Genomic DNA, 17,500 nt, shown 5'->3' on the forward strand with positions numbered 1-17,500 from the left:
GCTTTTGTGTAGCTCGACTAACAACACAGGGGAGACGCGCTTGATTCCTGCCGGGTGAGAGCCAGTGAGAGCGTCGCGGCCAGAGACATTTTGGGCGCTGCGGCAAATTCTATTATAAATCGTTTTTCCGCGTGAGAAATACAATATGTGGCGGGAGTGCGTGACAAAATACCGAAATGAGTGACTGTCATGCTCAATGCGTGACACTTGAGAGCCCTGTGTGTGTGTGTGTGTGTGTGTGTGTGTGTGTAACTATAGACCCCATCACTGAGTAAGTCTCTCTCAGTTAATTGTATGTGTTAATGTAGGAGAGCGAGCGAGAGAGAGCACACACATGATATGAGTAGGCCTAGCCTATTGCAGATTTGGGGAGGGCCCATTCACTGGACCTTTTCAGGGGCCCAGTCATTTCTGTGGGCGGGCCTGTGTGTGTGTGTGTGTGTGTGTGTGTGTGTGTGTGTGTGTGTGTGTGTGTGTGTGTGTGTGTGTGTGTGTGTGTGTGTGTGTGTGTGTGTGTGTGTGTGTGTGTGTGTGTGTGAGAGTGTGTGTGTCTCACCGTCCACCGATCCGAACTCCTTCTCGTGAGCGCGGGTCAGAATCTCTTTATACAGAACCTCGGCTTCTTTATATTTGCCCTGTTTCAGGAAGCAGGACGCCTGCGGAGAGACCAGGAGCACTCACTGTGAGACGAGTGTGTGTGTGTGTGTGTGTAGGTAAAAGAGTAGCAGAACTCGAGAGCATGTAGATGTGAACTTGAGAACTTGTACAGATAAATATTCATACTTGCCCGCTAAAATGTACACTCACAACTCCAATGTGAAAACCTGTAAAATAAAAATCTGAAGTTGAATATTGAGATTCGCACTCGCAGACGATAGACACAAACCTGTATTCTGAATCTGAAGTCTGAGTGTAGATTTTAGCATACAAGTACGAATATTTTTTATACAAGTTCTCAAATTCACATCTACATGCTCTCGAGTTCTGCTACTCTTTCACCTTCAAAGAGGAGCGTCGCTTCACTGACGTCTGCTCACATTTGCATAATGAGGGAAATGCAAATATCGAGTGTGTGTTTGATAGCGTCTGGCGTTGTATAAAACCAGCAGAACTGCAGCTTGACACACACTCACCAGGTTGTTGTTGGTTTGCAGCTTGACACACACTCACCAGGTTGTTGTTGGTTTGCAGCTTGACACACACTCACCAGGTTGTTGTTGGTTTGCAGCTTGACACACACTCACCAGGTTGTTCTTGGTCTTGGCCACGTTGGGGTCGTCGGGCCCGAGCCGGCACTCGTAGATCTCCAGAGCCCGGCAGTAATAATACTCCACCTCCTCATACTTGCCCTGGTTCTGACACAGCAGCGCCAGATTATTCAGCTGCTTCGCCACGTCAGGGTGATCCTTCCCCAACACCTGACACACACACACACAGGTCACTGATTCTGTGCTCTAATGCAGGGGGCTTCAGTCTTTTACAGGGTTCGTACAGACGCCGTACTAATTTCACATATAATGTCTTTCAATAATTCAAGCACTTTTCAAGTACCTTTTCACAAATATGGCTGTTTTCCAGGACTTAAATGTCAAAAAGTAAAATTCAAGCACTTCAAGCCCTTGTACGAGCGCTGCTTTTAATCCCACAGGCCCCTGAATATGATATTCCCCATTATAAGTGATGTGTGTATGAGCGCTGAGGAGTGTGTTGCTCACTGACCTTCTCTCGGATCTCCAGCGCTCGTTTACACAGCGGCTCGGCCTCCTTATACTTGCCTCTCTTCCCGTACAGTACAGCCAGATTATTCAGAGTTGCTGCGACCTGGAACACACACACACACACACACAGATCAACACCTGACCACACACTTATACACACGCATCAACACCTGACCCTGAGCAAAACCCTCCATGACCAAAGTTGCCCATCCCTGATGCAATTAAATCATTGTTAAAGGGGACCTATTATGCCCATGATGTTTCAGGCTCTGCTAGAACTTGAATGTTGATTATTTTCCTCATATTCTCCATTGTTGCGGCTCCTCTCTTCCCAGTCTGTCAGTAACGCTCTGTTTACTTCCTGTCTCTATGAAGCCCCTCCTCCTAAAAAGCACACTGTGCTCTGATTGGTCGACTGGAGCAGTGGGTTGTGATTGGTCGAGCGCTTCGAGTGTGTTTGGGAAAGCCCCGCCCCTTTCCATAACCGCCAGTTTAACACACTACTAACTAACTCAACCAGGTCAATCAGATCACTGCAGACTGTAATGTGGACTCATGCATGTTCTGTAAAGCTGCTTTGAAACGATGTGTGTTGTGAAAAGCGCTATACAAATAAATGTGAATTGAATATAGAAACTTCCCCGGCTCAAACAGCACCATCACACACTAAAGAGATGAACATGGCGTATAAGAAGAGTGCTATAAGACTTACGGCGGGATGGTCTTTCCCGAGGGTCTTCTCTCGGATGGAGAGCGCGTCGTTCAGCAGGTGCGCGGCCTCTTTATACTTATTCTGATCCCTGAGACACACACAGAGGATGATGTCATCAGACGCGGTTCTGATGCGGCTCTGACGCGGGTCTCGGCCGGGCCTCTCACCTGTACACCAGCGCCAGGATGTTGAGCATGGTGGCCACGTCGGGGTGGTCGTGTCCCGAGGTTTTCTCCAGGTCCTCCAGAGCCTGTTTGCAGAGCGGCACCGCCACCTCGTAGCGGCCCTGGGACGCGTACTGGATCACCAGGTTGTGGAGGGTCCGGAGCCGCGCCGGGATCTCGTATCCGCCCTGCTGCGCGGCTGCCACTGCGGAGCTGTTGTGCTGGTGCTGACCTGCAGAGGTCAGGGGTCACAGGATTACAGAGGTCAGGGGTCACGGGATTACAGAGGTCAGGGGTCAGGGGATTACAGAGGTCAGGGGTCACAGGCTTACAGAGGTCAGGGGTAACGGGCTTACAGAGGTCAGGGGTCACAGGATTAGAGAGGTCAGGGGTCACAGGATTACAGAGGGGTCACGGGATTACAGAGGTCAGGGGTCACGGGATTACAGAGGGGTCACGGGATTACAGAGGTCAGGGGTCACGGGATTACAGAGGTCAGGGGTCACGGGATTACAGAGGTCAGGGGTCACGGGATTACAGAGGTCAGGGGTAACGGGCTTACAGAGGTCAGGGGTAACAGGCTTACAGAGGTCAGGGGTCACAGGCTTACAGAGGTCAGGGGTCACGGGCTTACAGAGGTCAGGGGTCACGGGCTTACAGAGGTCAGGGGTCACGGGATTACAGAGGTCAGGGGTCACGGGATTACAGAGGTCAGGGGTCACGGGATTACAGAGGTCAGGGGTCACGGGATTACAGAGGTCAGGGGTCACGGGCTTACAGAGGCCAGGGGTCACGGGATTACAGAGGTCAGGGGTCACGGGATTACAGAGGTCAGGGGTCACGGGCTTACAGAGGCCAGGGGTCACAGGATTACAGAGGTCACGGGATTACAGAGGTCAGGGGTCACAGGCTTACAGAGGTCAGGGGTAATGGGCTTACAGAGGTCAGGGGTCACGGGATTACAGAGGTCAGGGGTCACGGGATTACAGAGGTCAGGGGTCACAGGCTTACAGAGATCAGGGGTAACGGGCTTACAGAGGTCAGGGGTCACAGGCTTACAGAGATCAGGGGTAACGGGCTTACAGAGGTCAGGGGTCATGGGATTACAGAGGTCAGGGGTCACAGGCTTACAGAGGTCAGGGGTAACGGGCTTACAGAGGTCAGGGGTCACAGGCTTAGAGGTCAGGGGTAACGGGCTTACAGAGGTCAGGGGTCACAGGCTTAGAGGTCAGGGGTCACAGGCTTACAGAGGTCAGGGCTCACGGGCTTACAGAGGTCAGGGGTCACAGGATTACAGAGGTCAGGGGTAACGGGCTTACAGAGGTCAGGGGTAACAGGCTTACAGAGGTCAGGGGTAACGGGCTTACAGAGGTCAGGGGTCACAGGCTTACACAGGTCAGGGGTCACAGGGTTACAGAGGTCAGGGGACACGAGCGCTGGTGTGTGTGACGGGACACGAGCGCTGGTGTGTGTGAGGGGAGACGAGCGCTGGTGTGTGTGTGAGGGGACACGAGCGCTGGTGTGTGTGAGGGGGCACGAGCGCTGGTGTGTGTGTGACGGGACACGAGCGCTGGTGTGTGTGAGGGGAGACGAGCGCTGGTGTGTGTGAGGGGAGACGAGCACTGGTGTGTGTGAGGGGACACGAGCGCTGGTGTGTGTGAGGGGACACGAGCGCTGGTGTGTGTGAGGGGAGACGAGCACTGGTGTGTGTGAGGGGACACGAGCGCTGGTGTGTGTGAGGGGACACGAGCGCTGGTGTGTGTGAGGGGGCACGAGCGCTGGTGTGTGTGTGACGGGACACGAGCGCTGGTGTGTGTGAGGGGAGACGAGCACTGGTGTGTGTGAGGGGACACGAGCGCTGGTGTGTGTGAGGGGGCACGAGCGCTGGTGTGTGTGTGACGGGACACAAGCGCTGGTGTGTGTGAGGGGAGACGAGCGCTGGTGTGTGTGAGGGGAGACGAGCGCTGGTGTGTGTGAGGGGAGACGAGCGCTGGTGTGTGTGTGGGGACACGAGCGCTGGTGTGTGTGAGGGGACACGAGCGCTGGTGTGTGTGAGGGGACACGAGCGCTGGTGTGTGTGAGGGGACACGAGCGCTGGTGTGTGTGAGGGGAGACGAGCGCTGGTGTGTGTGAGGGGGCACGAGCGCTGGTGTGTGTGAGGGGGCACGAGCGCTGGTGTGTGTGAGGGGAGACGAGCGCTGGTGTGTGTGAGGGGGCACGAGCGCTGGTGTGTGTGAGGGGAGACGAGCGCTGGTGTGTGTGAGGGGAGACGAGCGCTGGTGTGTGTGAGGGGGCACGAGCGCTGGTGTGTGTGAGGGGACACGAGCGCTGGTGTGTGTGAGGGGAGACGAGCGCTGGTGTGTGTGAGGGGGCACGAGCGCTGGTGTGTGTGAGGGGGCACGAGCGCTGGTGTGTGTGAGGGGAGACGAGCGCTGGTGTGTGTGAGGGGGCACGAGCGCTGGTGTGTGTGAGGGGGCACGAGCGCTGGTGTGTGTGAGGGGACACGAGCGCTGGTGTGTGTGAGGGGACACGAGCGCTGGTGTGTGTGAGGGGAGACGAGCGCTGGTGTGTGTGAGGGGACACGAGCGCTGGTGTGTGTGAGGGGACACGAGCGCTGGTGTGTGTGAGGGGACACGAGCGCTGGTGTGTGTGAGGGGAGACGAGCGCTGGTGTGTGTGAGGGGAGACGAGCACTGGTGTGTGTGAGGGGACACGAGCGCTGGTGTGTGTGAGGGGGCACGAGTGCTGGTGTGTGTGAGGGGAGACGAGCGCTGGTGTGTGTGAGGGGAGACGAGCGCTGGTGTGTGTGTGGGGGTTCACGTACTGCCTTGAGTGTGTTCCTCCTCGTCGTTGGGGAAGAGATCGTCCAGAGAGTCCTTGGGCGGCTCACCGTCCTTCTCCTCCTGCACACACAGCAGTTTATGTTACTGATAAAAATGCAATTTTTTTGCTACTTCATAGTTTATTAAGTAATATTAACAAATGCAACTTTTGATTTTCAAAGTAAATGTTGAAATTACCAGTAACTTAGATTGATAATTATTGTTCAGCATTAAATGTGACACTGGTTACAGTGATTATTACAGGAGCCAGTTCTTGGCCTCTTCTTGTCTTGCAGCGTTTAACCCTTGTGCGACCTTAGGTCTACTCTACTCTACTCTACTGTACTGTACTCTACTCTACCTCTACTCTACTCTACCCTACTGTACTCTACTGTACTGTACTCTACTCTACTCTACCCTACTCTACCCTACTGTACTCTACTGTACTCTGCTGTACTCTGCTGTACTCTGCTGTACTCTGCTCTGCTGTACTCTACTCTGCTGTACTCTACTCTGCTGTACTCTACTCTGCTGTACTCTACTCTGCTGTACTCTACTCTGCTGTACTCCACTCTGCTGTACTCTACTACACTGTACTCTACTGTACTGTACTCCACTCTACTGTACTCTACTCTACTGTACTATACTGTGCTCCACTCTACTGTGCTGTACTCTACCCTACCGTACTCTACTGTACTCTACTGTACTCTACTGTACTCTACTGTGCTGTACTCTACTGTACTGTACTCTACTGTACTCTACCGTACTGTACTCCACTCTACTGTACTGTACTCTACTGTACTCTACTCTACTGTACTATACTGTGCTCTACTCTACTGTGCTGTACTCTACTCTACCGTACTCTACTGTACTTTACTGTGCTCTACTCTACTGTACTGTACTCTACCGTACTCTACTGTGCTGTACTCTACTGTACTGTACTCTACCGTACTCTACTGCGCTGTACTCTACTGTACTCTACTGTACTCTACTCTACTGTACTCTACTGTACTCTACTCTACTGTACTCTACTCCAGTCTACTGTACTCTACCGTACTGTGCTGTACTCTACTGTACTGTACTCTACCGTACTCTACTCTACTGTACTGTACTCTACTGTACTCTACTGTACTCCACTCTACTGTACTCTACCGTACTGTACTGTACTCTACTGTACTGTGCTCTACTCTACTGTATACTACTCTACTGTACTCTACTGTACTCTACTCTACTCTACTCTACTGTGCTGTACTGTACTCTACCGTACTGTACTGTACTCTACCCTACTGTGCTCTACTGTACTCTACTGTACTCTACTGTGCTCTACTCTACTGTACTCTACTGTACTCTACTCTACCTCTACTCTACTGTACTCTACCTCTACTCTACCTCGCTCTACTGTACTCTACTCTACTCTACTCTACTGTGCTGTACTGTACTCTACCGTACTGTACTGTACTCTACCCTACTGTGCTCTACTGTACTCTACTGTACTCTACTGTGCTCTACTGTACTGTACTCTACTGTACTCTACTCTACCTCTACTCTACTGTACTCTACCTCTACTCTACTCTACCTCTACTCTACTGTACTCTACTCTACTGTACTCTACTGTACTCTACTCTACTCTACTCTACTCTACTCTGCTGTACTCTACTCTGCTGTACTCTACTCTACTGTACTCTACTGTACTCTACTCTACTGTACTGTACTCTACTCTACTGTACTCTACTGTGCTATACTGTGCTCTACTCTACTGTGCTGTACTCTACTCTACTGTACTCTACTGTACTCTACTCCACTCTACTGTACTCTACTGCACTGTACTCTACTGTACTCTACCGTACTCTACTCTACTCTACTCTACTGTACTCTACTGTACTCTACTCTGCTGTACTCTACTCTACTGTACTCTACTCTACTGTACTCTACTGTACTCTACCGTACTGTACTCTACCGTACTGTACTGTACTCTACTGTACTCTACTCTACTGTACTCCACTCTGCTGTACTCTACTGTACTGTGCTCTACTCTACTGTACTCTACTGTATACTACTCTACTGTACTCTACTGTACTCTACTGTACTCTACTCTACTCTACTCTACTCTACTCTACTCTACTGTGCTGTACTCTACTGTACACTACTGTACACTACTGTACTCTACTGTACTGTACTCTACTGTACTCTACTGTACTCCACTCTACTGTACTCTACCGTACTGTGCTGTACTCTACTGTACTGTGCTCTACTCTACTGTACTCTACTGTACTCTACTGTACTCTACCGTACTGTACTGTGCTCTACTCTACCTCTACTCTACTGTACTCTACCTTTACTCTACTCTACCTCACTCTACTGTACTCTACTGTACTCTACTGTACTCTACTCTACTCTACTCTACTCTACTCTACTCTACTCTACTCTACTCTGCTGTACTGCTGTACTCTACTCTACTGTACTCTACTCTACTGTACTCTACTGTACTCCACTCTACTGTACTGTACTCTACTCTACTGTACTCTACTGTACTATACTGTGCTCTACTCTACTGTGCTGTACTCTACTGTACTCTACTGTACTGTACTCTACTGTACTCTACCGTACTGTACTCTACTCTACTCTACTGTACTCTACTGTACTCCACTCTGCTGTACTCTACTCTACTCTACTGTATACCACTCTACTGTACTCCACTCTGCTGTACTCTACTGTACTGTACTCTACTGTACTCCACTCTGCTGTACTCTACTGTACTGTACTCTACTGTACTCTACCGTACTGTACTCTACTGTACTCTACTCTACTGTACTCTACTCTACCGTACTCTACTGTGCTGTACTCTACTGTACTCTACTCTACTGTACTCTACTCTACCGTACTCTACTGTGCTGTACTCTACTATACTGTACTCTACTGTACTCCACTCTGCTGTACTCTACTGTACTGTACTCTACTGTACTCTACCGTACTGTACTCTACTCTACTCTACTGTACTCCACTCTGCTGTACTCTACTCTACTGTACTCTACTGTACTCTACCGTACTGTACTGTACTCTACTCTACTGTACTCCACTCTGCTGTACTCCACTCTGCTGTACTCTACTGTACTGTGCTCTACTCTACTGTACTCTACTGTATACTACTCTACTGTACTCTACTGTATACCACTCTACTGTACTCCACTCTGCTGTACTCTACTGTACTGTACTCTACTGTACTCCACTCTGCTGTACTCTACTGTACTGTACTCTACTGTACTCTACCGTACTGTACTCTACTGTACTCTACTCTACTGTACTCTACTCTACCGTACTCTACTGTGCTGTACTCTACTGTACTCTACTCTACTGTACTCTACTCTACCGTACTCTACTGTGCTGTACTCTACTATACTGTACTCTACTGTACTCCACTCTGCTGTACTCTACTGTACTGTACTCTACTGTACTCTACCGTACTGTACTCTACTCTACTCTACTCTACTGTACTCCACTCTGCTGTACTCTACTCTACTGTACTCTACTGTACTCTACCGTACTGTACTGTACTCTACTCTACTGTACTCCACTCTGCTGTACTCCACTCTGCTGTACTCTACTGTACTGTGCTCTACTCTACTGTACTCTACTGTATACTACTCTACTGTACTCTACTGTACTCTACCCTACTCTACTCTACTCTACTGTGCTGTACTCTACTGTACACTACTGTACTCTACTGTATTCTACTGTACTCTACTGTACTCTACTGTACTCTACTGTAAAAAACAAGCCCAGCCCAGGTGGAAAACAAGTAACGCAACAGTAACGTAACATTAGTTTTCTAAAAAAGTAAGTAACGCATTTAGTTACTTTTTAAGCGAGTAACGCAATATTGTAACGCATTCGTTTTCTGAGTAACTTCCCTCGCCCTGGGCAGTGATGAGCATCTCACCGAGGGAGACACGTCCTCGTCGTACTTCTTGAGCTGGTTCATGAACTCCAGGTGTTTCTTCTCCTCCTCCAGCTGTGCCACGCTCTGCTCGCTCTTCTGCAGCTTCTGCTGGGTGTTGGCCAGCTCGTCCCGAAGCCACTGGTTCTCCTGGCAGAGCCGACGCACCTGCGCTCGCAGCTTCTGCTTCTCAGACTCCACCGCCGTCAGGTGGTTCGACAGAGCCATCATCACCTGCACATTCAGACAGAACAAGACTCACACTAGGTGTTTCTCAATGTCAAGGATACTTCCTTGGCAGGACTCGTCCTTCCAAGTCATTTCCTTCAGAGGCTAGGCGAGGCTCCTCTTTAGCATTCGGAGAACACGTAAATGGAACAGGCTAGCAAGTGCACGTCATTACGTCAGTGAAAAGGTCCGTTGGTCCCTGCTAAAAAAGACGAGAAAGCTATGAATAACGCTCTGAATGGTATAATATTAACGTTACATTACTTTGTACAACTTAAGTAGTTATTTATAAAATAAATGCCGGTGACGGCAAACAAGCTAACAATTGTTAAAATGACAGGTCCAGTTCAGTTACCCATCAATAACGTATTAAATTAGTATATATTTGTATAATTTGTAATATCAATACGGTAGTAATTTGTACTGGCATTTTAAACGTTAAACTTTACTTATATGACGGTTATAACAAATGTATGGTAACGTAAATATTTACATTTGAAAGCATATTGCCCCGTTATTGCTCCGACTCCGCTAACGTCCGACTTGTGTATTTTTTTAACAAGATAGCAAAGCTACGCGCATAGGATTGTGGGCGATTTGAGAGCGCGAAGAGCGCAAAGTCTACACATATGCATCCTTTCCTGTGTATGGGATATTTTCCGAACGAAGGACTCAGTCCTTGGTTGAAATTCTGAGGATCCTCGACATTGGAACAGTCCTTCGACGGATGTCGATGACGTAGTATCCTCGAAATTCCGGCTTCCGAGGATCCTTCCTTGACATTGAGAAACGGCTACTGCTTCACTCTCTGAAGGCTGTGTGAATCCGGATTCAGTGCATGTGACTGACATAGGAAATTCAATTAAATATACTTTATTGTCCCCGATAGGGAAATTTGTAATGGACTCCATAGGCAGCATTTTGCCAAAACCTGATACATAAAAAAAATTACAAAAAATATTCATACACATAAAAATAAATAGACTTCACTAATTCATGTTCAACAGTCTAACTGATACCGGTACAAAATAGTTTTTTTGACTCTTTGATATCTGACATTATTGTTTTATAGCAGAACCATGAAGAAATGAAGGTTTTTGAGGAACACACTCCAGGGTTTCTCCATATAGTGTCTTCAATGGGGTCCAACGGGTCGAAGGTCCGGATGTGAGTTTCAGTGCAGCTTCAAAGTCTCGATACGATCCAGCCGAGGAATAAGAGTCTGATCTAGACAAACCAGCGGACATTTATAACTAAATACACATTTATATACTTTTAACCACTAATGCTGGTCTTGCTCTAGCTGTGATGCGACACACATTACGCACCGGTAATCAGGTTAAAAGGTCAAGCGTGACGTAGGAGGAAGAAAAGACCCAGTGTTTACAAAGCGAACGTGCAAAGACTAAATGTACGTCTACATTAATCCAGACACATTTGAAAAACGGCGTTTTGTTTAAAAACGCTCTCCGTCCACTAGCGGTTTCTGGTATTTTCCGACGTTTCAGGGCGGCAGAGAAACATTTGGAAAACGCCTGAAAACACTAAATTCCCCTTTACAGCGCATGCGTAACCCCTCACAGAAGCTCTGAGAGGATACAGACGGAACAAGACGTTATAAAGTTATCACGCTGTTCTGGCAGGATCACTGTATTTATCAGAATAACTCCTCATCCGCTGATGGTCAGGGCGCTCTCACTCAGCATTATGTGTTGGGTCTAAAGCGCTGAAGCTGTTCTCATGTCTCACTGCAGGACAGCAGATGCGAGTGTGTCATCTGTGCAGGACTGAGATGTGGAGAGTGTGTGAACTTACAGATTTCTGCAACTGTGTGAAAGTGAACATAGGCACAATACCGCTATAAACATCAATATCTATGGGTTTAATAAACTCACGTCATAGTTTATAAATGCCTCAGTTTTCACAGTCCACACTACAACACGAGAACTGCGCTCTCACATTTATCTGCTTTGGAGAGCGTTTTCAAAAAGCTTTGATTTCATTAATAAAAACGCTCTCTAAATCAAACACAATTTTAAAAAAAAGAAGAAAAAAAGAAAGGTAAAACAACGATGTCGCAGGAGAGTTGGAGGAGAAAAGGAGATGGAGTTTTTCGCACGATCCTACATCAGATTTACCGCCACCTTTCACCCTGATTACGTAATGCGTGAAGTCGTGGACCTGCAAGACCAGCATTAGTGGTTAAAAGTATATAAATGTGTATTTTGTTATAAATGTCGGCTGGTTTGTCTAGATCAGACTCTTATTCCTCGGCTGGATCGTGTCGAGACTTTGAAGCTGCACTGAAACTCACATCTGGACCTTCGACCCGTTGGACCCCATTGAAGACACTATATGGAGAAACCCTGGAGTGTGTTCCTCAAAAACCTTCATTTCTTTTCCACGGAAGAAAGAAAGACATGAACATCTTGGATGACCTGGGAGTGAAAAAATGTATAATTTTCATTCTGAAGTGAACTACTCCTTTAAGAGTGAGTGAATGAAACGCTTGACCTCTGACCCCAGCCCTCACCTGTGCCTCTCCCAGCCCCTGACCTCTGACCCCAGCCCTCACCTGTGCCTCTCCCAGCCCCTGACCTCTGACCCCAGCCCCTGACCTCTGACCCCAGCCCTCACCTGTGCCTCTCCCAGCCCTTGACCTCTGACCCCTGCCCTCACCTGTGCCTCTCCCAGCCCCTGACCTCTGACCCCAGCCCCTGACCTCTGACCCCAGCCCTCACCTGTGCCTCTCCCAGCCCCTGACCTCTGACCCCAGCCCCTGACCTCAGCCCTCACCTGTGCCTCTCCCAGCCCCTGACCTCTGACCCCAGCCCTCACCTGTGCCTCTCCCAGCCCCTGACCTCTGACCCCAGCCCCTGACCTCTGACCCCAGCCCTCACCTGTGCCTCTCCCAGCCCCTGACCTCTGACCCCTGCCCTCACCTGTGCCTCTCCCAGCCCCTGACCTCTGACCCCAGCCCTCACCTGTGCCTCTCCCAGCCCCTGACCTCTGACCCCAGCCCCTGACCTCTGACCCCAGCCCTCACCTGTGCCTCTCCCAGCCCTTGACCTCTGACCCCTGCCCTCACCTGTGCCTCTCCCAGCCCCAGCTCGATCATCTCCACAGACTTGCGCAGCAGGCTGGACTTCTCGTGCACCACGTTGGCCTCCTCGTCCTTCTTCAGGCACTTGATGGTCTCCAGGAGGCTGTGCAGGATTGAGTTGTGCTCGTTCTTCAGCGCCTCCAGGCCCTGGATCACCAGCTTGGTGTTGGAGATGATCTCCTCCTGCGACAGCTTCTCCAGCTTCTCATCTCGAGGGTACAGGATCGCAGACATGATCTGGCAGAGCAGCGGCCTGAGGACACAGGCAAACAGAGACCATGAGGAAGGTTAGCGGTAGTGATGTTCACAGAAACCGAGGATTTGCCATATTAAAGGTGACATATTACGCCCCTTTTCACAAGATGCAATTTAAATCTATGGTGTCCCCAGACCTGTGACATTTCAGCTCAAAATACCCCCATTTACTACAGCTTGTCAAATTTGCCCCTTTTTGTGTGTGAACAAAAACATGCCTTTTTTGTGTGTGTCCCTTTAAATGCAAATGAGCTTTAGCTCCGCCTCCGTTCAGAAGAGGGCGGAGCCTTCACACGAGCTTCAGAGACTCCGGCAATAACAACACAGGCCGATCTCACTGATCCAGAATCAGGAGTAACAGCAGCGAGTGCAGCCTTACGGAGAGACTCAGGGAGAGCTTCATTTTTACACGTTTCTGACGGCTTATGGTTTGACATAATCTCAGAGAAAGGCTCACCAGAACACAGTTACTGGGTTTCACTTGTCATGTGTTCTGGGTTGGTAGAAGCACCGGATTATAGCACTTACACACGGAGAAAGGCAGATTTTATGATATATGTCGCCTTTAAAGAGCTTCAAAGTTAGAAAACTGATAGAATTTGAAAGCTCATATCAAAAGTAACAAAACACAAAGCTTGCTGTTATTGTTGGATGGATCGCTTCACATGTTTAGGGATGTTTTGTTCACGCATCAACAGAAAAGAGCAACACTCTTAAAAATAAAGGCTCTTTATTGGCAGCGATGGATCCATGAAGAACATTTCACATCTATGGAACCATGAAAGTCCCCCGTAGTCAATCATTTTATCCCTTAAAACTCACCTCTGATCAGTAAAATTACATATTTAAACGTTTTTCCTTGAAAAATAAATGTCTTCATGCCTTAAAATATCTTGAATGTAACTTGACACCCTCGCCTCATTTAGTACACACGGTTCTACGAATATGCAGATGAGCCCCGCCTCCACTCACTCCCTCAGCTCAGAGATCCACTGGTTGACGATCACACGTTGATCTGATTGGTTACAAGGTCGTTTGTGACGTCAGAAACACCAGCGATTTCAAACCGTGTTTTTGAGACTGTCTTTGGTTCACTGCAGTTTTAAGGAGGAAATACTCAGCAATGCTGTCGACTTATGAACTTACACATGGTGTGTCTTAAAGCAGATTAAACACCACATAGACACATAAACAACATTAAACGCTGGAGTTTCACCACAGGGGGACTTTAAAGGTTCTTCACACTAAGAAAACATGGTTCTTTTCAGAACTGAAAGGTTCTTTGAGGAACCAGAAATGGTTCTTGTATGGCATCGCTGTGGAAAAAAAACAACCTTTAAGAGTGTAGACTAAAAGATTCAACAAAATGAATCAAATACGTTTTATTTATAAAGCACATTTAAATTCAGCTTTCACCGACCAAAGTGCTGTACAAAACAATTATTAGATATAGAATTCTTGAATGAATGATTGTGGGCGGATCTTGGGCTCTGTTGTATATATATATATATACGTAAAATGTTTAATAAACAAAGAAATCACAAAATAAAAAAGAAATATTAAATTAAATGTGAAAAAAAAATCAAAGGAAAACAGCTGCTAAACATAAAGTGAATAGTCTGGAAAGGAGGTAGCCTGACTTCGTCATACTCATATTCTAGTCAGATGTGAGTCTGATACTGCTTCATAGGGCTGTGATTATGAGGCGTGTCTTAACCGAACCAGGAAAAAAACAAACTCTGCACTCAATTGGATAGACCTACAACCAATGAGAGCAACGCAGTAAGTCAACTACTTTGCATAGCACAGTTGTCAACTACAGAACTCAAATGCACGCACGCTGGAAGAAGTAAAATAACGAGTGTTGCTTCTTTTACTTGGCCCTCTATGAGTACGACCAAAGGAGAAACCACAACGACCACAGGGTTTTCATTGCGTCCCATCTTCTTAGTTACCATCGGAGCCAGCTGATAAATTAAACTTTTGCCGAATCCCGTAGGAAGGACGGCAAACACATCTTTCCGATCGACAAATGCCTTGATTGCAGTTCTATGTTCGTCTTTTAAAATGAATGCGCTGTCGATTTCTTTTACAACAGACGCAATAGCGGGATCTCTACATCTCAGTTCTCCAACGGCAGTCATCTGTGAGGGAAACCAGTTCAACCCAAGCGCTCTTTGATAACGTGAGGATTACGTCCCTGCAGATCATCTGTCCATCATCGTATAAAGCCCGCCCTGGCAATTTGATTGGCCCGACGATTTCTGAACCGATCATAATTACTCCTCAATGGAGCGAGTCCAGACCGAACTTCCCGATCAAAAAATGTTGTGGGCGGGGTTCGGGCTGGCATCCAGGCTAGAAAGGAGGATGAATAAAGAGGAAGGAGCAGTGATGCCGAGCGCCGCTGGATCCACACACACACACACACACACCCCGCGAACATCGAAGCGAGAGACTGTCGACCAGCGGACGCGTTACTGGAGGTTATCCACTGTGTGCACGACACACACACACACAATCGTAAACGCTCAATCTTTGCTCGCGCCTTATAATTCAGCCACAATTATCACCCCGCAAGAACAATTACAATGCTTTACAACCATAGAACAAAAAGAGTTAAATAAACCTCTCTATCTTTAGGTCATGTTCAAGCTGGCAGTTATAAAACCTCTTATTAAGAAATCACAATTAGATCCAAATAACCTAGCAAATTACAGACCCATCTCAAATCTTCCATTCATGTCAAAAATATTAGAAAAAGTTGTGTCCGCTCAACTCGGCTCTTTCTTGCAAGAAAACGACATCTATGAAAAGTTTCAGTCTGGATTCAGGCCACATCATAGCACTGAAACTGCGCAACTTTAGTTATTAAATCCAGACAAGACAGAGGTAATACTTATCGGTTCTAAAAACCGTCCACAAAACCTTTCACAGCACGACTTTAACATATTAGGATGCCCTGTTACTTTATCCGCTACTGTAAAAGACCTGGGTGTTACATTAGACTGCAACCTGTCTTTTGAAAAGCATATTTCATATGTTACAAGAACAGCCCTTTTCCACCTTAGAAACATTGCTAAGCTACGTAATATGCTATCAGTCTCTGATGCAGAAAAGTTAGTTAATGCATTCATGACCTCGAGACTAGATTACTGTAATGCTTTATTAGCTGGTTGTCCTGCATCCTCAATAAACAAGCTACAGTTAGTCCAAAATGCAGCCGCTAGAGTTCTTACTAGGTCAAGAAAATATGATCATATAACACCGATTCTATCATCACTTCACTGGTTACCTATAAAGTTCCGTATCAATTACAAGGTCTTGCTTTTGACTTATAAAGCTCTAAATGGTTTAGCTCCAGTCTATTTACCGGATCTTCTATCGCCCTATAATCCATCGCGCTCTTTAAGATCACTAAATTCGAGGCTTCTGGTCATTCCTAGGATATCCAGATCCACCAAAGGAGGGAGAGCATTTTCACATTTAGCTCCGAAGCTCTGGAATAGCCTTCCTGATATTGTTCGTTGCTCAGACTCGCTCTCCCAGTTTAAAACTAGACTAAAGACGCATCTATTTAGTCAGGCATTCATATACATTTTTTATCTTACAGTTACTGTAAATTCGGCCTCTACTTCATAAACGCCAGAGGAGAACTGGCCCCGACTGAGCCTGGGTTCTCCCAAAGGTTTTTTTTTCTCCATTGGGTCATCTGATGGAGTTTTAGGACACCATCGGGTCACTTGATGGAGTTTTAGGACACCATCGGGTCACTTGATGGAGTTTTAGGACACCATCGGGTCACTTGATGGAGTTTTTCGGTTCCTTGCCACTGTTGCCTTTGGCTTGCTCAGTTGGGGATATTCAAATTAAATGACCCATCATACCACTGATCAGCTCTACCAAACTTGGATGTCTTTTCCAGTAATAAACAAACACTGTTAAGTTGTTTTGATTGATACTGTGAAGCAGCTTTGATACAATCTGTATTGTGAAAAGCACTATATAAATATATTTGACTTGACTTGACACACACACACACCGCGAACATCGAAGCGAGAGACTGTCGACCAGCGGACGCGTTACTGGAGGTTATCCACTGTGTGCACGACACACACACTGACACTCAGAACACCATCAGAGGAGCACTAACACACTAAACATCACCGCTTCGGTCATGATCTCGTCCCTCCAAAACAGTTTCAGCCAAAACCGAGAATTCATTTATATTTTTTTTAGATTTCAGTGCATCACTAGTTAGTGTAGATCACTAGGACTAGAGGCGAGACCAAGCGGCGACGCGAGCCTCAGTTCACACACAGAGAGCCTGTGGCACTGTCATTTCCCCAGATAACATCCGTATCCTCCATGCAGTCCTCCACATCTCACACACACACACACACACACACACACACACACGGTCCAAATACAGTACAGCCGTACGACACACTGCATGACTGAAGCGATCATCGTTATCATGACGAACCACAGACTGAGATGTTCATCCTCTTATTCGTCATCACACTGATGTTTCCTCACAAAACAACACGACGAGCCAATCAGGA

General features: G+C 47.5%; 1 protein-coding gene across 5 annotated transcripts in view; it reads right to left on the bottom strand.

Moving 5' to 3' along the window:
• The window catches only part of klc1b (kinesin light chain 1b), a 46,353-nt gene that overhangs the window by 24,213 nt on the left and 4,640 nt on the right, over positions 1 to 17,500 (bottom strand). For all 5 annotated transcript variants that reach the window (XM_056257728.1, XM_056257727.1, XM_056257729.1 and 2 more), the window contains exons 2-9: positions 12,666 to 12,933; positions 9,353 to 9,583; positions 5,418 to 5,496; positions 2,598 to 2,826; positions 2,431 to 2,518; positions 1,720 to 1,821; positions 1,245 to 1,418; positions 557 to 656 (exon numbers count right to left, since the gene is read on the bottom strand). In XM_056257728.1, coding sequence (XP_056113703.1) covers positions 557 to 656; positions 1,245 to 1,418; positions 1,720 to 1,821; positions 2,431 to 2,518; positions 2,598 to 2,826; positions 5,418 to 5,496; positions 9,353 to 9,583; positions 12,666 to 12,933 — 1,271 coding nt within the window. The remainder of the gene's footprint in view (positions 1 to 556; positions 657 to 1,244; positions 1,419 to 1,719; positions 1,822 to 2,430; positions 2,519 to 2,597; positions 2,827 to 5,417; positions 5,497 to 9,352; positions 9,584 to 12,665; positions 12,934 to 17,500) is intronic.

Source organism: Rhinichthys klamathensis, unplaced genomic scaffold (genome assembly GCF_029890125.1).
Source record: "Rhinichthys klamathensis goyatoka isolate OS25496 unplaced genomic scaffold, OSU_Roscu_1.1 h1tg000142l_1, whole genome shotgun sequence".
NCBI classification, from domain to species: Eukaryota; Metazoa; Chordata; class Actinopteri; order Cypriniformes; family Leuciscidae; genus Rhinichthys; species Rhinichthys klamathensis.